We start from the raw sequence: 21,992 nt of genomic DNA, 5'->3' as shown, positions 1-21,992 counted from the left end.
GTCTCTTTAATATCTTCCTCTGAACAAACTCAGTGACAAACATACAAACCAGATGTTCATGTTCATGTACAAATACTCTTTAAAGTACAATAGAACCAGATGTTCATGTACAAATACTCTTTCAAGTACAATATAACCAGATGTTCATGTACAAATACTCTTTAAAGTACAATAGTAAAACTACCAAAGTGCAGTACTTTTGTCACCACTGACAAAGGGCTCCGAAACTCCGTCAGAGTGAGACCTCCTCCCTGCTGCTCTTTAAAGACGACCTGCGCATGCGCTGATAATAAACCGGAAGTAAACAAGAAGCTTTCCGCGTGGAGCCGCAGAGGAGTTTGAGACGGTGAGTACGTGAGACCCGGTCTAAGTCTGGACCTGTTCTAAGTGTGACCCGGTTCTCGATGTGAGACCCGGTCTAAGTCGCTCTAGTACCTCTTCTACTGATGAGTGTAACACGTAGCTGACCTACTTCATTGATGAGGGTTAGGTCTGGTTGTGCTCACTCAACTGTAGCTCCTCACCTCAAACATATAGATATGTTATTATAGCTATAATATCATATCGATATGTTATTATAGCTATAATAACATAGCTATATTATAGCTATAATAACATATCTATATGATATTATAGCTATAATAACATATCTATATGTGTATGGAGTGGTTCTCCTCTCACCTCTCTAACAGAAGCTTTACCGTCTGGTGGAGAATGTGAGTGGGACTCTCACTGCCTTGTGAGGCACCGCAGGGCTCGATCCTGGGGCCTCTGTTGTTTTCTTTATATTTATTACCTCTGGGACAGATCATTAAAACCTATAATGTTGCTTATCATCTATATACAGATGATATCCAACTCCATGTCTCTTAAACCCAGTGAGGCCTTCAGGTTACCAGCCTGATAGACTGTGTAGATGCTATTGAAGACTGGACAGTAAACTGCTTACAACATGAAACTAAGACGGAGGTCTAGCTGTTGCCCCTGGTGAAGCTGTCCTATGATCACGCAGAGCATTGGTCCACTCTCCTCTGCTGTCCACCAGAGCTGCGTAATCTCAGGGTAATATTTGAGAAATCCTTTTGACCCCCATGTGAAGCAGCTTCCAGATCCTGTTTCTTCTTCTACGAAACATTCCACTGAGATCTGTTGTATCTACGGCTGAATTAGAGATGATCATTCATGCCTTCATCTCTTCATGTATTGATTACAGCAACGCACTTTCCTCCTCAGTGAATCTGCTATAAACCTCTAAAAAGCTATAAAAGTCTCACATCACCCCATTCTCAGGTCCAACCTCAGGTCCAACCTCAGGTCCAACCTCAGGTCCAACCTCAGGTCCAACCTCAGGTCCAACCTCAGGTCCAACCTCAGGTCCAACCAGCTGAACATCCTGTCCGTCCCACTCGCTCGTCTAAAGGTGACGATCCTTTGAGCAGCAGCTCTGGATCGCACTGCCTGCTCCAATCCGGTTTGCTGATTCAGTGCTGTCTATTAAAAACAACAACTCAAGACTCACCTGTTTACGCTGGCGTTTGTTTTAAATACCTGAAATGACCAGCTTTTTGTCTGTTTTATTTATTTATTGTCACTATTTGTTTTACTGTGTTTTTTAAACTGCACAGCGCTTTGTGACCTCTTTTGTCTGTGAAATGTGCTTTATAAATAACATTATTATTTTTAAAGCTGCGTTCGCACCAAACGCGTCGTGAATGTTACTCGCGCCTGAAAGGGGGCGTGGCTTATCTCCCTAAAAACTTTACCGTTGCCTTCATCCAGCATGGAAATGACCACTAGTTCTACTTTATGCTGGTTGTGTAAACTCCACATACAAGTATAAAGCAGAACTAGTGGTTATTTCCATGCTGTCTGGGTTCATAATACATATATATATATATATATATATATATATATATATATGTGTGTATATATATATATATATGTGTGTGTATATATATATATATATGTGTGTATATATATATATATATATGTGTGTGTATATATATATATATATATATATATGTGTGTGTGTATATATATATATATATATATATATATATATATATATATATATATATATATATATATATATATATATATATTATCCGTAGTCCCACAACAGCGTCTGAATGAAGCACTCCCCCAGCAGCAGTTAGATTCAGGACGGGTGATGAGGGGCGGAGCTTCTCAACGCTGATTGGCTGACACTGATTGGCTGGCGCAACTCAATTTTTCACCAGAGTTGGAAAATTTCAACTCACCATTGTGTTTCTTGTTTTACAGCTTCAAACTTTCTCTTTCTGCTCCTCCATCATGACTCCTCCCTCCCAGAAGAAGAAGAGAAGGTCAGAAGTGGAGGAGTGTCCTCTACCTGTGGACGTGGATACACCTGAGAGAGGAGAGAAGAAGAAGAAGAAGAAGAAGAAAAGGAAGAAGGAGAGGAAGCAGGAAGTGGTCGAGGAGACGCCGGTCACCGTAGAAACCAGTGAGACAGAGGAGAGGAAGAAGGAGAGGAAGAAGAAGGAGAAGAAGAAGAAGAAGAAGGAGGAGAAGAAGGAGGAGAAGAGCGGGCTGATTGAGAATGGCGTATCCACGGTATCAACGGACCATAACCACACTGAGCTGAAGAAGAAGAAGGATGGGAGTGTGGTGGAAGAGCTGATACAGGAAGGAGAGAAGAATACAAGAAGAACACCTGCAGAAGAAGATCCGTGAGTTATCTTCCTCTTTGTGGTGTTTAACAATAGAAACAAGACGTGTGATGTCATGTGTTTAACAATAGAAACAAGACTGCAGTGTGGTTCTGGTCCAATCAGAGTCTGGATAAACGTGTACTTCCTGTGTTTTAGGGATAAACGTGTACTTCCTGTGTTTTAGGGAGTACCGTGCATTGTTGACTGAGCTGCAGGAGTTTATTCCAGACGTCAAGAAGAAATCAGTCGCTCAGATCACCAAACTGCTGAAATACGACCTGCATCGCTTAAAGAACTTCAAAAAGCAAGGTACTAATATGGTGGAGGTACTGGTAACAAGAAGGTACTAAATACTGGTAACAACAAGGTACTAATATGGTGGAGGTACTGGTAACAAGAAGGTACTAAATACTGGTAACAACAAGGTACTAATATGGTGGAGGTACTGGTAACAACAAGATACTAAATACTGTTAACAACAAGGTACTAATACAGCAAGCCCTTAAATCAAGGAGATGCCATCTACAGAGCTTCAGATAGTCTAAACAACAAGAGGCATATACTGCACATACTTCAAATGGTATACTATCACAGCAAATACTTTAAACTGCTTAGACATGACCTGCAGCGCTTCAAATACTTTAAATAACAAGATACTAATGCTCCAAAAAATAATGGTCAAATACAGAAGCAACAAGTTTCTAATACGGCGAAAACCTCCAGCATCAAGGTACTAATACTTCACTTAATAAGTTCCCCTGTTCCACGCCCTCAGGTGTGCGTCTGCGGTGGGGCCGCTACTCCAAGCAGGAGAATCAGCAGATTCGGCAGAATGTGGCAGACTTCCTGGCTCTGACGGGCATCAGCTCGGCCAATCAGCTGCTGTTCCCAATGAGGTACAAAGAGCAGGAGGTGGAGATCAAGAGACTTAAAGCACAACATCACTTCCTGGAGAGGATTGGTACGTAAACAAACATCTTCATCAGGATGGTCCTCCTGATGATGCACTATTGTAGTGCTGTAGTACTGTAGTTTGTGTGATACTGTAGTCTGTGTGGTACTGTCGTCTGTGTGGTACTGTAGTCTGTGTGGGACTGTAGTCTGTGTGGTACTGTAGTCTGTGTGATACTGTAGTCTGTGTGTGGTACTGTAGTCTGTGTGTGGTACTGTAGTCTGAGTCTGTGTGATACTGTAGTCTGTGTAGTAATGTAATCTGTGTGGTACTGTAGTCTGTGGTACTGTAGTCTGTGTGGTACTGTAGTCTGTGTGTAGTACTGTAGTCTGTGTGGTACTGTAGTCTGTGTAGTACTGTAGTCTGTGTGGTACTGTAGCCTGTGTGGTACTGTAGTCTGTGTGGTACTGTAGTCTGTGTGGTACTGTAGTCTGTGTGGTGTACTGTAGTCTGTGTGGTACTGTAGTCTGAGTCTGTGTGATACTGTAGTCTGTGTGATACTGTAGTCTGTGTGTGGTACTGTAGTCTGTGTAGTACTGTAGTCTGTGTGGTACTGTAGTACTGTAGTCTGTGGTACTGTAGTCTGTGTGGTATTGTAGTCTGTGTGGTACTGTAGTCTGTGTGGTACTGTAGTCTGTGTGTGGTACTGTAGTCTGTGTAGTACTGTAGTCTGTGTGGTACTGTAGTACTGTAGTCTGTGGTATTGTAGTCTGTGTGGTATTGTAGTCTGTGTGGTACTGTAGTCTGTGTGGTACTGTAGTCTGTGTGTGGTACTGTAGTCTGTGTGGTGCTGTAGTCTGAGTCTGTGTGGTACTGTAGTCTGTGTGGTACTGTAGTCTGAGTCTGTGTGATACTGTAGTCTGTGTGGTACTGTAGTCTGTGTGTGGTACTGTAGTCTGTGTGTGGTACTGTAGTCTGTGTGGTACTGTAGTCTGAGTCTGTGGTACTGTAGTCTGTGTGGTACTGTAGTCTGAGTCTGTGTGGTACTGTAGCCTGTGTGGTACTGTAGTCTGTGTGTGGTACTGTAGTCTGTGTGTGGTACTGTAGTCTGTGTGGTACTGTAGTCTGAGTCTGTGTGATACTGTAGTCTGTGTGATACTGTAGTCTGTGTGTGGTACTGTAGTCTGTGTAGTACTGTAGTCTGTGTGGTACTGTAGTACTGTAGTCTGTGGTACTGTAGTCTGTGTGGTATTGTAGTCTGTGTGATACTGTAGTCTGTGTGGTACTGTAGTCTGTGTGATACTGTAGTCTGTGTGGTACTGTAGTCTGTGTGGTACTGTAGTCTGTGTGTGGTACTGTAGTCTGTGTAGTACTGTAGTCTGTGTGGTACTGTAGTACTGTAGTCTGTGGTATTGTAGTCTGTGTGGTATTGTAGTCTGTGTGATACTGTAGTCTGTGTGGTACTGTAGTCTGTGTGGTACTGTAGTCTGTGTGTGGTACTGTAGTCTGTGTGGTGCTGTAGTCTGAGTCTGTGTGCTACTGTAGTCTGTGTGGTACTGTAGTCTGAGTCTGTGTGGTACTGTAATCTGTGTGGTACTGTAGTCTGTGTGATACTGTAGTCTGTGTGGTACTGTAGTCTGTGTGTGGTACTGTAGTCTGTGTGGTGCTGTAGTCTGAGTGGTACTATAGTCTGAGTGGTACTGTAGTCTGTGTGGTACTGTAGTCTGAGTCTGTGTGATACTGTAGTCTGTGTGGTACTGTAGTCTGAGTCTGTGTGATACTGTAGTCTGTGTGGTACTGTAGTCTGTGTGGTACTGTAGTCTGAGTCTGTGGTACTGTAGTCTGAGTTTGTGGTACTGTAGTCTGTGTGGTACTGTAGTCTGTAGTCTGTGTGGTACTGTAGTCTGTGTGGTTCTGTAGTCTGTAGTCTGTGTGGTACTGTAGTCTGTGTGGTACTGTAGTCTGTGTAGTACTGTAGTCTGTGTGTTATTGTAGTCTTTATAGTCTGTAAAGACATTCAGTTAATATAAAACATTATGATACAAACCACACAGGTTTTAATATAAACTCTGTAACTTTACTCCTGTTACCCATCTGTCTCTCTCTGCCTGTCTCTCTGCCTGTCTGTCTCTCTGCCTGTCTGTCTCTCCAGCTGAGGGACTTCCTCGTACGTGTCAACAGGTCTACATGAGAGCCGTGAAGATGTTTGACGACAGGAACTACAATGGAAGGTCAGAGGTCAAACTGAAGCGGTTTCTGTTCTCAGACTAGAACCCTCTGTATCTACACGTGGGGGTTCTGTGTGTTCATGTTCTACGTGTGGGTGTCCTCTCTCAGGTTCTCAAAGGAGGAGGTGCGTTCTCTGAAGAAGTTACAGAACCTCCATGGTAACGACTGGAAGGCGATTTCTGAGAAGATGAACCGCAGCATGTTGGCCTTACAGAAGCGCTTCGCCCACACCGGTAAACACCTGGTCCTGGTTCTGAGGTTCTGTTAGAACCCTTCAGACACATTCATTATGTGTGTGTGTGTGTGTGTGTGTGTGTGTCCATCCAGCTACAGGCCGTGGTGCATGGAGCTCAGATGAGGTGTCCAGATTGAAGCAGGCTCTAGAGGGTCACCTTAAGGTTCTGGTCCATCAGAACTCTGCGGATCCTGGTCTGAGCAGGGACCAGCTGTGTAACAACCTGCCCTGGAAGAAGATCAGTGAGGCGGTCGAGACCAGATCCTGGACCCAGTGTCGGCTCAAGTGGTCAGTACACCTGCTGGGTCTGATACTGGACTGGTGCTCTGGACTGGTACAGACCCATGAGGAGATTCAAGTGCAACACCTAAACATGCAGATACAATAATAATATATATATATGTGATGCTGTCAGCCGTGCTGATATGACAGCTGAGTTTCAGGTCCAGGTCCAAGTCTAATGCTGCGTTCACACCTAGAGTGTTGCACATTTCTTTAGATTACGTGCAAAGCCAACGCACAGAATGACGCCGCACGGAAAATTCGCCGCAATTCTGCGTGACGCTGAGCTGGGAAAGCAGAATCGCTTTAGATCTCCAGGTCTTTAAGTCTCCAGGTCTTTAAGTCTCCAGGTGTCCAGGTATTTAGGTCTCCAGGTCTTTAGGTCTCCATGTCTCCAGGTCTCCAGGTCTTTAGGTCTCCAGGTCTTTAGGTCTCCAGGTCTTTAGGTCTCCAGGTCTTTAGGTCTCCATGTCTCCAGGTCTCCAGGTCTTTAGGTCTCCAGGTCTTTAGGTCTCCAGGTATTTAGGTCTCCAGGTCTGTAGGTCTCCAGGTATGTAGGTCTCCAGGTCTTTAGGTCTTTAGGTCTCCAGGTCTTTAGGTCTCCAGGTCTCCAGGTCTCCAGGTCTTTAGGTCTCCAGGTCTTTAGGTCTCCAGGTCTTTAGGTCTCTAGGTCTTTAGGTCTTTATGTCTCCAGGTCTTTAGATCTCCAGGTCTTTAGGTCTGTAGGTCTCCAGGTCTTTAGGTCTTTAGGTCTCCAGGTCTTTAGGTCTCTATGTATCCAGGTCTTTAGATCTCCAGGTCTTTAGGTCTGTAGGTCTTTAGGTCTCCAGTTTTCCAGGTCTTTAGGTCTCCAGGCCTTTAGGTCTCTAGGTCTCTAGGTCTCCAGGTATGTAGGTCTCCAGGTCTTTAGGTCTGTAGGTTTCCAGGTCTTTAGGTCTGTAGGTCTCCAGGTCTTTAGGTCTTTAGGTCTCCAGGTATTTAGGTCTCCAGGTCTTTAGGTCTCCAAGTCTCCAGGTATGTAGGTCTCCAGGTCTCCAGGTCTTTAGGTCTCCAGGCCTTTAGGTCTGTAGGTCTCCAGGTCTTTAGGTCTCCAGGTCTCCAGGTCTCCAGGCCTCTAGGTCTTTAGCTCTCCAGGTCTTTATGTCTCCGGGTCTCCAGGTCTCCAGGTCTTTAGGTTTCCAAGTCTCCAGGTCTTTAGTTCTCCAGGCTGTATGTCTCCAGGTCTCCAGGTCTCCAGGTCTCCAGGTCTCTAGGTCTCTAGGTCTCTAGGTCTCCAGGTCTTTAGGTCTCCAGGTCTCTAGGTCTTTATGTCTCCAGGTATTTATGTCTCCAGGTCTCCAGGTCTTTATGCCTCTAGGTCTTTAGGTCTGTAGGTCTGTAGGTATTTTTGTCTCCAGGTCTTCATGTCTCCAGGTCTCCAAGGCAAGGCAAGGCAAGGCAAGTTTATTTGTATAGCACATTTCAACAACAAGGCGATTCAAAGTGCTTCACATAAAACCATTAAAAGCATCAAAACATAATGCAGATTTAAAAACAGTTAAGAAAACATTAAAACAGTCAAAAAGCAAAATAAAAGTAGAAAAAGAAACATAAAAAATAAAAGTTGAATAAAAGTTGCAGTGCAGTTTAAGAAATAAAATGCAGTAGTGAGATGCAGTAATTGAATCTGGTTCAATTAAAGACAACAGCAAACAGAAAAGTCTTCAATGTGGACTTAAAGGAGCTGAGGGTCTCAGCAGACCTGCAGCTTTCAGGATCTTGTTCCAGATGTGTGGAGCAGAAAAGCTGAACGCTGCTTCTCCATGTTTAGTTCTGACTCTTGGAACAGAAAGTAGACCCGTCCCAGACGACCTGAGGGTCAGGATGGTTCATAAGGTAGCAGCAGATCTCAAACATACTTAGGCCCTAAACCATTCAGTGCTTTATGAACCAGCAGCAGGATTTTAAAGTCAATTCTTTGTTTGACGGGAGCCAGTGCAAAGACCTCAGAACTGGAGTGATGTGATCCACTTTCCTGGTCTTAGTGAGGACTCCAGCTGCAGCGTTCTGAATCAGCTGCAGCTTTCTGATTGACTTTTTACAGCGGCCTGTGAACACACCGTTACAGTAGTCAAGTCTACTGAAGATAAATGACCTGTGAACACACCGTTACAGTAGTCAAGTCTACTGAAGATAAATGGCCTGTGAACACACCGTTACAGTAGTCAAGTCTACTGAAGATAAATGACCTGTGAACACACCGTTACAGTAGTCAAGTCTACTGAAGATAAATGACCTGTGAACACACCGTTACAGTAGTCAAGTCTACTGAAGATAAATGACCTGTGAACACACCGTTACAGTAGTCAAGTCTACTGGAGATAAATGACCTGTGAACACACCGTTACAGTAGTCAAGTCTCCTGAAGATAAATGACTTGTGAACACACCGTTACAGTAGTCCAGTCTACTGAAGATAAAGTCATGGACAAGTTTCTCCAGATCCTGTTGAGACATAAGTCCTCTAACCCTTGATATATTCTTCAGGTGGTAGTAGGCTGATTTTGTAATTGTCTTGATATGGCTGTTCAGGTTGAGGTCTGAATCCATAACTACACCTAGATTTCTGGCTTGGTTTGAGGTTTTAAACATCAGTGATTGAAGCTGAGCGCTGACTTTCAATCGTTCGTCCTTGGGACCAAAAACAATTACTTCTGTTTTATCTTGATTTAATTGAAGAAAATTCTGGCACATCCAGTTATTGATTTCTTCAATGCATTTAGCCAGCCCTTGTATGGGTCTATAGTCCCCTGGTGATATAGTTATGTAGAGTTGTGTGTCATCTGCATAATTATGATAACACACTTTGTTGTTTTTCATAATCTGAGCCAGTGAAGCATGTAGATGTTGAACAGAAGAGGCCCCAGTATTGAACCTTGGGGAACACCACATGTCATCCTAGTCAGCTCTGATGTGTAATTAACTACCGACACAAAGTATTGTCGGTCCTTCAAGTAGGATTCAAACCAGTTAAGTGCTGCGCCAGAGAGTCCTACCCAGACTTTCAGTCTGTCGAGTAGTATGTCATGATCAACCGTGTCGAATGCAGCACTTAGATCCAGTAATACTAAGACTGAGATTCTGCCACTGTCTGTGTTTAAGTGATGTGGTTGAAAACCTTAACAAGAGCAGTTTCAGTACTGTGGTGCTGACGAAAGCCGGACTGGAAGACATCGAAACAGTTATTTTCAGCCAAGAAGTTGTTCAGCTGTTGAAAAACCGCTTTTTCCATTATTTTACTTAAGAATGGGAGGTTTGATATTGGTCTATAGTTTTTCATTATTTCGGGGTCTAAACTAGCCTTCTTTAGAAGTGGTTTAATAACTGCAGTTTTTAGGGCTTGTGGGAAGACACCTGAGAGAAGGGATGTGTTTACAGTTTGTAAAAGATCAGTGGTCATGCAGTGTGAAATATTTTTGAAAAAGTGTGTTGGTAGAATATCCAAGCAGCAGGAGGATGTGTTCAGATGTTGTATAATGTCTTCCAGGCTTCTTTGGTTAATTGAGTGAAATTGTGTCATGATATTTGAATGGATGCTATTTAAAGATGGGGACAACACATATCCTGTGGTTGATGTGGAGCCACCGACTGCTTGTCTAATTCTCTGAATTTTATCAGCAAAATAGGAGGCAAATTGATTGCATGCCCAGGTGGATTGGAGCGTAGCCGTTACCGACACCGGAGGGTTTGTTAGCCTGTCCACGGTAGCAAATAAGGCGCGTGTTTTGTTTTTGTTTTTGGTTATGATGTCAGAGAAGAAGGCCTGTCTTGCATTTCTAAGTTCCAAATTATAATTGTGAAGTCTCTCTTTATAGATACCACAGTGAACCTGGAGATTAGTTTTTCGCCACCTGCGTTCAGCTTTCCGACCCTCTCTTTTCTCTATTCTGACCAGCGTGGCATTTCTCCAAGGGGATCTTTTCTTACCCGAGACAACCTTCACCTTAGTGGGCAATGGCGTCAATAACATTTTTAACTTTAGAATTGAAGCCATCCACAAGCTCATTGACTGAGATGCAAGAGAGGGCTGGTGTGGAGCAGAACCTCTGAATAAATAGTTCACTGGTGTTTTCAGTGATGTAACGCTTTGTCACAACCTTGGTTTGGACATTTGTGTGCAGGGAGATTACACTCTCAAAGAAAACACAGGAATGATCAGAGAGTGCAACATCAGTCACAGCAACCTGGGAAATGTCCAGACCTTTGGTGATGATTAGGTCTAGAGTGTTCCCCTGGTTGTGGGTGGGACCTGTTACATGCTGAGTCAGGTCATAGTTATCAAGGACACCACAGAGCTCTATAGACCCTCTGTCCTGGGGATTATCAACATGCATATTAAAATCACTAACAATGACAACACAATCAAAATCAATACAGATTATAGACAGCAGTTCAGTAAACTCGTCAGAGAAGGTTGCACAGTATTTAGGTGGTCTGTAAATGTTGAGGAATAAAACTTGCGTGGAATTGAGAGCCACATATTCAAAGGAAGTAAAATGACCAAAAGACATCTGCTTGCATTGAAGAGACTCATTATTTAAAATAGCAACTCCACCTCCTTTCTTATGCGCTCTTGTTTCACTCATGAAACTGAAGTTGGGAGGTGTTGCTTCAATAAGAACAGCTGCACTGTTATCTTGGTCTAACCAAGTTTCGGTTAAAAACAAAAAATCAAGTTTGTGCCTAATAATGAAATCATTGATTAAAAATGTTTTTCCTGACAGAGACCTTAATAAAGCTAAGTTTAATTTGTTTAAAACTATATTTGCCCTATTTCTTTGGACAGGCTGACGAGGAATGAATGTTAAATTGGATAAATTTGCAGATTTACTAATGTTTCTTCGCAGCCTCACCTTTCCTTTTCGATAAGTCAGGACAGGAATTAAGAAGGTTAACTTCATACAGGACCCGACTGTTCCTGTAGATAATCAGTGGTGTCATTAACCTTGTAGTCCGGACCCAAAAGATATCAACCAATGTCTATATCAGGTCGTGGAGATAGAGGATGGTTGTGGAGATGTTGTGGAGGCGGGGGAGGGGCACGACGCTTTGACTTCGGTGTTTGCGTCAAAGCATTTAGAACCAGTGACGGAGGTCTAGCTGGAGGGGTTTTAATACGGGAAGTGGTTATGCGGAGGGGAGTGAATTTGGTTCCAGCAATGACCATCTCGTTCATGCGGTCAGTGAACTCCATGAGGGGGGAGGATGGAGAGAGTAGAGAGGAGAGGGACCTGGATGAAGTGTGGGCTGGAAGTAGGTGCTGGTGAGGGAAGTAAAGACCCGTCCTCTCCGAGAGGGAAATCAATCCTTGATGATGAGGGTGGAGACTCCTCCTCTTGGCTCTCCTTTGGCTTCCTTCCCATGAGGTCTCCACGGCGATGCTGTGTGGTTTTCTCTTGTTTAGATTCCTCTTGTCTCCTGTCCTTGGCAGTGGGAACAGACGAGTGACGCAGGAAGAAAAATAAGTTAGAGGTGAAGAGTTTTACCCCTGACTTGTTCAGGCAAACTCCATCTGCCTTAAAAAGATGTATACGCTCCCAGAAAATGTAAAAATTGTCGATAAAATGTACTGTATGGTCAGTGCATGCCGTTGATAAAATGTACTGTATGGTCAGTGCATGCCGTTGATAAAATGTACTGTATGGTCAGTGCATGCCGTTGATAAAATGTACTGTATGGTCAGTACATGCCGTTGATAAAATGTACTGTATGGTCAGTACATGCCGTTGATAAAATGTACTGTATGGTCAGTGCATGCCGTTGATAAAATGTACTGTATGGTCAGTACATGCCGTTGATAAAATGTACTGTATGGTCAGTACATGCAGTTGATAAAATGTACTGTATGGTCAGTGCATGCAGTTGACAGCCATCTGTTCAGTTCCAACAGCCTGCTGAATCTTTCCTCTCCTCTCCTGGCTGGTGGAAGAGGGCCACTGATAAACACCTCAGCATTGACAGAGCTGACTGTGTTTAACAAGTCAATAAAGTCTCGCTTCAGAACTTCAGACTCTTGTTTCACAATATCACAGCTTCCCGTATGCACAGTGAGGTTTTTCACCGTGGGATGGTCAGCCATGATGTCCAGGATTTTATCTCTCATGTTAGACACCATATCTGTCGGAAAGCAGAGTATTTAGGTATTCTTGCTGCACATCGTTCGGACATCTTTTACAGCATAGTCTCCAACGATCAGAGTCTCAGGCCCAGTCTTTTCCTTCGGCCTTTTATGTTCGGTTCTTACCCTGCTTTGTGAAGATAGCTGCTTATCCAGATCATCAGATTTAGGATCCTGCGACAGTGGAGCGAATCTGTTTTTAAGTTGTAGGCTTGGTTGTTGTGGAGTTTCTTTGCTGGTTTTACTTTTCCCAGCTGTTTTCTGCTGTGTCCAGCTGCGTATCGGGGTTGAGGAGGAATTTTGCCTGCGTGGTAGTGCAGGCCAGCCAGTCGCATCTGAGATCTCAGGGTGCTGGGCTCTGCCTGTTAGTCGTCCTGGTAGTCGTCCTCCCACATCCCGAGGGTGTGAATGCCTCTTCGGCTTTGCACCGACAGAGTTCCAGGGAGGACTACCATTTGAGGTTTCGTTAACAGCTACACAGCCCTCCTGTTTCTTATTAGGCCTGGTGGTGCTAGTTAGCTGTGTCTTAGCTTGCATTTGTACAGGATTTTGAGTCCATGGTAAAGTGGTATCATTCTGACACAGTCCATTTACCTCCACGTTCACTTCTATTCGGTGGATTTTTGTTTCCAAAACTGCAATCTTCTGCAGGAGTTTGTAGTAGTTGTCCATGGAGAGGGATGGCATCTTGCTGCTCCATAGCTTTAGCTTAGCTGCTAAGTAGCCTTTAGCTTAGCTGCTAAGTAGCCTATAGCAATTTATCTTTAAACCAGCAGAATTAGGGCAATAGCCAGCCAAATCTATAGAAAAGTAGAGTCCCAGTGGTTTTCAAGTGTCCGGGAGCTGCTGCTCAAAGATTCTCACAGAAGAAAAAACAAGAATATCGGAAGGTATTAGCAGAAAAATGCAAACAGGGGCGAGAGCAAGCAGAAAAGCGTCTGCACAGCGTCTGCTCCAGGTCTTCAGGTCTTTAGGTCTCCAGGTCTTTAGGTCTCCAGGTCTTCAGATCTCCAGGTCTTCAGGTCTTCATGTCTTCATGTCTTCATGTCTCCAGGTCTCTAGGTCTCTAGGTCTCTAGGTCTCCAGGTCTGTAGGTCTCCAGGTCTCTAGGTCTCCAGGTCTTTAGGTCTCCAGGTCTTTAGGTCTCTAGGTCTCTAGGTCTCTAGGTCTCTAGGTCTCTAGGTCTCCAGGTCTTTAGGTCTCTAGGTCTCTAGGTCTCTAGGTCTCCAGGTCTCCAGGTCTTTAGCTCTGTAGGTCTCTATGTCTCCAGGTCTCTAGGTCTCCAGGTCTCTAGGTCTCCATGTCTTCATGTCTCCAGGTCTTCAGGTCTCTAGGTCTTCAGGTCTCTAGGTCTTCAGGTCTCCAGGTCTCCAGGTCTTTAGGTCTCCAGGTCTTTAGGTCTCCATGTCTTCATGTCTCCAGGTCTACAGGTCTACAGGTCTACAGGTCTTCATGTCTTCATGTCTCCAGGTCTCCAGGTCTACAGGTCTCCAGGTCTTTAGGTCTCCAGGTCTACAGGTCTCCAGGTCTCCAGGTCTTCAGGTCTCCAGGTCTCTAGGTCTCCAGGTCTCTAGGTCTCCAGGTCTTTAGGTCTCCAGGTCTTTAGGTCTCCAGGTCTTTAGGTCTCTAGGTCTTTAGGTCTTTATGTCTCCAGGTCTTTAGGTCTCCAGGTCTTTAGGTCTCTAGGTCTCTAGGTCTCTAGGTCTCTAGGTCTCCAGGTCTTTAGGTCTCTAGGTCTCTAGGTCTCCAGGTCTCCAGGTCTTTAGCTCTGTAGGTCTCTATGTCTCCAGGTCTCTAGGTCTCCAGGTCTCTAGGTCTCCATGTCTTCATGTCTCCAGGTCTTCAGGTCTCTAGGTCTTCAGGTCTCTAGGTCTTCAGGTCTCTAGGTCTTCAGGTCTCCAGGTCTCCAGGTCTTTAGGTCTCCAGGTCTTTAGGTCTCCATGTCTCCAGGTCTCCAGGTCTACAGGTCTACAGGTCTTCATGTCTTCATGTCTCCAGGTCTCCAGGTCTACAGGTCTCCAGGTCTTTAGGTCTCCAGGTCTACAGGTCTCCAGGTCTCCAGGTCTTCAGGTCTCCAGGTCTCCAGGTCTCTAGGTCTCCAGGTCTCTAGGTCTCCAGGTCTTTAGGTCTCCAGGTCTTTAGGTCTCCAGGTCTCCAGGTCTCCAGGTCTCTAGGTCTCTAGGTCTCTAGGTCTTCAGGTCTTTAAGTCTCCAGGTGTCTAGGTCTTTAGGTCTCCAGGTCTTTAGGTCTCTAGGTCTCTAGGTCTTCAGGTCTTTAAGTCTCCAGGTGTCTAGGTCTTTAGGTCTCCAGGTCTTTAGGTCTCCAGGTCTTCAGGTCTCTGGTGTGTTTCAGGTTCTCCATCGTTGGGGTTAAACTGGCTGCAGGTGTCTCCACCTTCAATAGAGGACCTGAAGGACTTGACACTAAAATCCGGCTCATCCAAACGTAAGATCACATGACACGTCCTTTCAAAATAAAAGTCAACCTTTCTTTTGAAAGGCCAATACAGGCCTTCATGCTAAGCTAACGAAAACAGAAATTGCCTTGACTCAGAAAATGTTATAATTTCAACAACAATGAAAACAACAACAGTATCTGTGTTTCAGGCTGTACAACATGCGTGTGGATGACATGGCAGAAATCGACTGGGAGGAGGTTGCTCAGACTATCGGGTGAGGTCAAACTGTCACCAATCAATAGATAAAATAAAGAAAATATAGAAGTAAATGGGTGTTATTGTTATGCAGGAACAATTATTAATTATATTTTCACAATAATAACAAATCGCACACAAATTATTATTCCATCCAACATGTTCACCTGTAATAGTTTATAGGACATGGACGGGTGAACATCACCAGCCAATGATGGGGCTGATGAAAGTATTATTGATATATTTCAGTATTGAGTATTGTACACAGCTCTGAGAAGTAGTACTACAGTGTGACAGTAGTAGCAGTAATACTGGTGTGTACGTGGCATTAATACTAAGTGTGTTCTTCTTTCAGGAAAGTGACTTCTGTGTGCGTTCAGAAGAGTTTCCACAGAATGAAAGTCTCCGGAGTTCCTAACTGGACCAGCTTGCCCTACGGAGGTCAGTACTGCAGTACTTCACTACTTCACTAGTACTGCAATACTTCATTAGTTCTGCAGTACTTCACCAGTCAGTACTGCAGTACTTATGCAGTATTATTGATTCGCAGAAGACAAACACTGCACCTGTTGACGTGCCCACGCTGACGTAAACTGTGATGTCACTTCCTGTTCCTCAGAGATCATCGACTTCCTGCAGCTGAACCTGGCTCCGGTCCTGGAGAGGAAGCTGAGGAGGCTGAAGGTGGAGACGATCCGGGAGGAGGCGCAGGAGGAGAGACGCTTCCTGCTGTCGGACGTCGTCTCCTCACGCGACGAAGACGACGACTTCATGGAGCTGGACAACAGTCAGCTGACCGCCGGCCAATGGGACGCAGATAGAGACAAACAAAGGAGTGTGATTGGCTGTCCCCTCAGTGGACGGACTTCCTGTCAGTGGGACTAAGCCGGGTTAAATCCTGACGGCGGCCCGGCTCACAATCAAATATACATTTTTATTGTCAAATATATATATTCAAAGAAAGAATATTGATTGGCAGCCCAGTGTGTTATTGAAGCTCGTCACATTAAAGCTGAGCAGGACGGACGACATCTTTTCATTTCTTCTTTTCATCTCCAGGAGACAGAAAGTGCATTGCTGCCTCCGGTGGATAAATACTGCGGATTTTATTTTGAAGATCCTAATGTTTGATTTTCTGATGTTTCTGATATTTTATGTCTTTAATGTTGTAATGAAATATTTTTTTGACATATTGTGGTTTAACTTTATTTCATGTATATAGAACTTAAAAAAACAAATATAATCCAACACACAAACATTGATAAATGAGCATGGAAAGAGATAAAAGAGAAACCTCAGCTCAGGGGAGGTCTCAACCCACTTCCCACTCAACATGTACTTCTTTTGGGTTCTCGTCTCACCTCAAGGCTGCCAAACCTCTTTGTAGATTTAAGTCCTATTTTTGAGAACTAGACCCTTTGACTTCATGATATTATCATGTATATTATATTCATCATATTCGAGAGCATCATCATTATCCACTCCATGAGTCTAAAAGCCCAATATGAGTAGTTCAATGTAATGCTGTGGAACTATTATGGGAGACTTGTCTGAGCAGTAGGTTAGGGGACAGTACCTTATCCTCTGGGTTAGGGGACATGGCCTTATCCTCTGGGTTACAGGACATGGCCTTATCCTCTGGGTTACAGGACATGGCCTTATCCTCTGGGTGAGGGGACATGGCCTTATCCTCTGGGTTACAGGACATGGCCTTATCCTCTGGGTGAGGGGACATGGCCTTATCCTCTGGGTGAGGGGACATGGCCTTATCCTTTGGGTGAGGGGACATGGCCTTATCCTCTGGGTTACAGGACATGGCCTTATCCTCTGGGTTAGGGGACATGGCCTTATCCTCTGGGTTAGGGGACATGGCCTTATCCTCTGGGTTAGGGGACATGGCCTTATCCTCTGGGTTACAGGACATGGCCTTATCCTCTGGGTGAGGGGACATGGCCTTATCCTCTGGGTGAGGGGACATAGCCTTATCCTCTGGGTTAGGGGACATGGCCTTATCCTCTGGGTTAGGGGACATGGCCTTATCCTCTGGGTTAGGGGACATGGCCTTATCCTCTGGGTTACAGGACATGGCCTTATCCTCTGGGTTACAGGACATGGCCTTATCATCTGGGTGAGGGGACATGGCCTTATCCTCTGGGTTACAGGACATGGCCTTATCCTCTGGGTTAGGGGACATGGCCTTATCCTCTGGGTTACAGGACATTGCCTTATCCTCTGGGTTAGGGGACATGGCCTTATCCTCTGGGTTAGGGGACATGGCCTTATCCTCTGGGTTACAGGACATGGCCTTATCCTCTGGGTTAGGGGACATGGCCTTATCCTCTGGGTTACAGGACATGGCCTTATCCTCTGGGTTACAGGACATGGCCTTATCCTCTGGGTTACAGGACATGGCCTTATCCTCTGGGTTACAGGACATGGCCTTATCCTCTGGGTTACAGGACATGGCCTTATCCTCTGGGTGAGGGGACATGGCCTTATCCTCTGGGTGAGGGGACATGGCCTTATCCTCTGGGTTAGGGGACATGGCCTTATCCTCTGGGTTACAGGACATAGCCTTATCCTCTGGGTTAGGGGACATGGCCTTATCCTCTGGGTTAGGGGACATGGCCTTATCCTCTGGGTTACGGGACATGGCCTTATTATCTGGGTTACTGGACAGGGGCTTATCCTCTACACCTCTTCCTGAAGCGGATTGAACTGATGCTGCAACGCTTTAGATAGACAATGGTGGACTCCCGGGGCTCCTCCATTTTCCAAGGACCTGGCTCCGCCTCCCGCTCCTTCCTCTTCAGCAGCAGACTGTTCCTTCAACGCATCCTGCTCTCAAGTGTCAGTGCTTTCCCCCCTTGGGCCCTTTCCATGTTCACAAAGGGAAGAGAGAGAAACAAGCATCTTTCCCTGCACCTCTTACTGCTGATGCCACCACATGTGAAGGGCCTGGGTCCCATAGAACTGGGAGGGCGGGTAAAGCTGGAGGAAATAGGGATTTTATTCACCCAATAATATTATAAGTATTACAATGAGGAAAAATCAGAACGTGACCCATGATAATGAAAAAACAAGTTCAACAAACCTATTAAACATAGTAAGGGCTCTATGAAACGAGACGCTGTTGATCCATCTTCCAACTGCAGGATATATACTCTGCTGCACAGTCCATGGGCGACTGTGGCTCAGTGGTGAGCAGGGTCGTCCTTCAATCAGAGCACCGGCGGTTCGATCCCCGGCTCCGCTAGCCCATGTCAATGTGTCCTTGAGCAAGACACTTAACCCTAAATTGTTCCCGTAGCTGTTCTACGGTGGTCCAACAGTCCAGTTATCCAGAGGATTATCCAGGCCAGTCTGAGGCAGGAGTACTGCAGCAGGTAAAACTGAACCCTGTGGAGTCCAACGTGTAAAGACAAGAGAAGTGGGCCTAACACTGAAGCCTGTGGAGTCCCACATGTAAAGACAGGAGAAGTGGGCCTAACACTGAACCCTGTGGAATCCCACATGTAAAGACAGGAGAAGTGGGCTTAAATCTCTCTCAAGACCTTTAGTCCAGATTAAAGTTGTTAAATTAGGATGTAAAGATAAGTAAATCGTGTTTTCATGTATTTATTTAAAGACATTGAGGATCAGGTTTAGATATATTAAATAATTAATATGTTTTCATCGACACTAACACATATTTAGAATCTATAATCATAAAATATTTCTCTACAAACATTCAGATCCATACAAACAACAGATGTCACATGATCACATGGTGAGTTTCCAGAGTCGTCCAGCAGGAAGTCCATATGAAGAGTACATAAGTGCATTGTGGGTAGTTCATCTGGCAGTGATGGCCTGTAGGCTGCTGGTCCTCTTCATGATGTTTGGGACAAAATGGAGTCCTGACGCTCTCTCGATGGTTTCTATGGGAACCAGGAAGCGATCCAGAGGCACCTTCTCATCGATTGGCTCGTTGGGTAAAACGTACGACCGAAGCTCCACCCCCCTGCCGTCTGCCTGCTCCAGGATCAGCACCTGAGGAGGGACAGGACAGGAGGACCCATCAGCTGGTCTTCATCATCATCATCATCATCATCATCATCCTCCTCCTCCTCCTCCTCCTCCTCCTCCTCCTCAGAAAGATGGACTCACCTTGAAGAAGTGTGTCGGCACGGCGACGTGGTTCCGTCCTAGAACCTGATATCTAACGTAGAGTTTCCCATCAGCTTCCTGCCTGAAAGACACACACACACCTGGTGATGTCATCCTGTAGCTCCTCCCACACCACAGAAGAAGAAGCGGTTACCTGGGCAGGTAGAGCGGGCCGGTGCAGACGTAGACGTTGAGGTAATGTTTGGTGAGAGAGCGACAAAGCTGCTCCAGATTGTTCCAGGTCTTCTGGTTCAGGTGAGGGTTCTGGACAGCAATGACATCATCAGAGCCTCTCAGGCAGTGTTGCACTCGTTACATATACTGTGTGTGTGTGTGTGTGTGTGTTCACCTGTGGGGCTACGTTGCTCAGGTAGAAGGTGTCTTCCATAGCTTTCTGACTCCACTTGTGATTGGCTGCAGCTGCCAGGTGACCTCTGTCGAAGCCACTCCCCCTGAAGTCTGCATTGGTTGACCTGTGGAAGACATGCACGCTGGGGGGGGAGAGGGGGCATTACTTCCTGTCTGACGAGAGGACTCCGCCTCCTGTCTGACTCTACTTCCTGTCTGTCGAGCGGACCCCTGCCTTCTGTCTGACTCTACTTCCTGTCTGACGAGAGGACTCCGCCTCCTGTCTGACTCTACTTCCTGTCTGTCGAGAGGACCCCTGCCTGACTCTACTTCCTGTCTGACGAGAGGACTCCGCCTCCTGTCTGACTCTACTTCCTGTCTGTCGAGAGGACCCCTGCCTGACTCTACTTCCTGTCTGACGAGAGGACTCCGCCTCCTGTCTGACTCTACTTCCTGTCTGTCGAGAGGACCCCTGCCTTCTGTCTGACTCTACTTCCTGTCTGTCGAGAGGACCCCGCCTCCTGTCTGACTCTACTTCCTGTCTGACGAGAGGACTCCGCCTCCTGTCTGACTCTACTTCCTGTCTGACGAGAGGACTCCGCCTCCTGTCTGACTCTACTTCCTGTCTGACTCTACTTCCTGTCTCACCTGTCGTCCTCCTTGAAGTTGCAGTATTTCCTGTCTGATGGGCCATTCAGGGAGGCGGGGTTCAGCCTCTCTATTACCCAGGATGCAGTGCGTGTGCGGGGGTCGTACGAGGTGACATAGGACTCTCTGGTTTTGATGTTGGCCAATGAGGGGAAGCCGTACTTCATCAGAGTTCCTGACCCACCTGGACTCACCTGGACACCAGGTGAAGACGGAGAAAGAAAGTTCTTTGTTAAAAACGGACAATCTAATCATTCACATTCAATGAATTAAACTTGACAAAGCGACACTGCTCAGTTTGTTCCCACTGAATAAAGTTTCATTCAAGCAGACGATTATATATTATATTGTATATACAATAAACATCTCCCATCAGGTGGGGAAGGCCCAGCAGAGGCTCTACTTCCTCAGGAAGCTGAAGCAGGCTCACCTTCCTCAACACCTGCTGATAAACTTCCATTGAGAGCCTCCTGACCTGTTGCTGCACTGTGTGTCTGCTAGCTGCAGGGTGTGGTCTGCTAGCTGCACGGTGTGGTCTGCTAGCTGCACTGTGTGGTCTGCTAGCTGCACGGTGTGGTCTGCTAGCTGCACGGTGTGGTCTGCTAGCTGCACGGTGTGGTCTGCTAGCTGCACGGTGTGGTCTGCTAGCTGCACTGTGTGTCTGCTAGCTGCAGGGTGTGGTCTGCTAGCTGCAGGGTGTGGTCTGCTAGCTGCACTGTGTGGTCTGCTAGCTGCACGGTGTGGTCTGCTAGCTGCACGGTGTGGTCTGCTAGCTGCACGGTGGGACAGGAGGGATCTGCAGCGGATGGTGAGGATGGCACCACACAACCCCCTCAGTGACCTATACGCTGGCCGGCTCTGTAAGAAAGAACCCACCCACCCTGGACATGCACTGTTTGCTCCCCTTCCATGTGGAAGGAGATAAAGGACAATTAACACACACAGACTACAAAACGGCTTTTACCCACAGGCTGTCAAATGTATAGACCCCAAAGCTGAGGACACTAGTGAGGACACTAGCACTAGCTGCTGAACAATATTCAATGGCACGTGCACTTCATGATGCTCCACTTATGTATCCGTCTACTTGTGATGTGAATGTTTCTATGGTTGTCTTTACTGTAAGAGCTGCTAAACTAGTAAAGTATTCTCTTCATGTATATGAAGTCTTTACAGGCAGTACTTTGCCTTGTTGTATTCATTAGAGCTGAACTGAACACACTGCTGCTCTTTAATAGATTACAGCCGCTCACACGCACGCACCGTCAGCTCGGAGGCCTGGACCCTCGGGACCGGGACCAGCGGGACTGAGCCCAGCAGACCCAGCAGAGGACCGGGTCTCTCCTCCTCCTCTGCCCCGCCTCTGACGCTCGGCAGGCGGCTCACTGAAGCACCGATTCCCGCTCCGAACAACAAGGTCGCTCCGGTCCGGATCCACCGCGTCATGCTGCCTGCGGATCAGCTGACGCGCTCTGATGACGTCAGCCTGACCGGAAACGACCTCCGGTAACAAATACATCTTTCCTTTCCTTTTCTTTCCTTTCTTTTTTAATGAAACAATAGGCTCGTTCAATAGAGCTTCTCTCCTGGAGTCATCATCATCATCATCGTCAGGTGTCAGCTGACTTCAAAGTAAACACAGGAAGTCACAGAAAAAGTGACTTCCTCTTAGTATCGAACTTTTGTCTACTTGTAGTTTGCAGATCA

At 45.9% G+C, this 21,992-nt stretch overlaps 2 protein-coding genes across 2 annotated transcripts; one reads left to right on the top strand and one right to left on the bottom strand.

The window, feature by feature from the left end:
• The first annotated feature begins 313 nt into the window (after positions 1-313).
• Positions 314-16,237, top strand: LOC306740453 (transcription termination factor 1-like). Its single transcript, XM_079222609.1, has 11 exons — positions 314-346; positions 2,284-2,711; positions 2,878-3,002; positions 3,469-3,654; positions 5,738-5,816; positions 5,923-6,047; positions 6,142-6,337; positions 14,840-14,932; positions 15,094-15,159; positions 15,496-15,581; positions 15,760-16,237. Exons 2-11 carry the CDS (start codon positions 2,314-2,316, stop codon positions 16,023-16,025), a joined length of 1,620 nt encoding a protein of 539 aa, XP_079078735.1. The 5' UTR covers positions 314-346; positions 2,284-2,313; the 3' UTR covers positions 16,026-16,237.
• A 2,505-nt stretch (positions 16,238-18,742) lies between these two features.
• endog (endonuclease G) lies at positions 18,743-21,770 on the bottom strand. Its single transcript, XM_079222996.1, has 6 exons — positions 21,549-21,770; positions 20,286-20,479; positions 19,639-19,780; positions 19,444-19,553; positions 19,290-19,371; positions 18,743-19,172 (listed from the first exon to the last, which is right to left on the bottom strand). The coding sequence occupies exons 1-6, from the start codon at positions 21,729-21,731 to the stop codon at positions 18,975-18,977; spliced, it is 909 nt and encodes a 302-aa protein (XP_079079122.1). The 5' UTR covers positions 21,732-21,770; the 3' UTR covers positions 18,743-18,974.
• Positions 21,771-21,992: the final 222 nt, after the last annotated feature.

Source organism: Taurulus bubalis, assembly GCF_910589615.1.
Source record: "Taurulus bubalis genome assembly, chromosome: 8".
NCBI classification, from domain to species: domain Eukaryota; kingdom Metazoa; phylum Chordata; class Actinopteri; order Perciformes; family Cottidae; genus Taurulus; species Taurulus bubalis.
The sequence above is the reverse complement of the archived record's forward strand: the minus strand, read 5'-3'. Positions and strand labels throughout refer to the sequence as shown.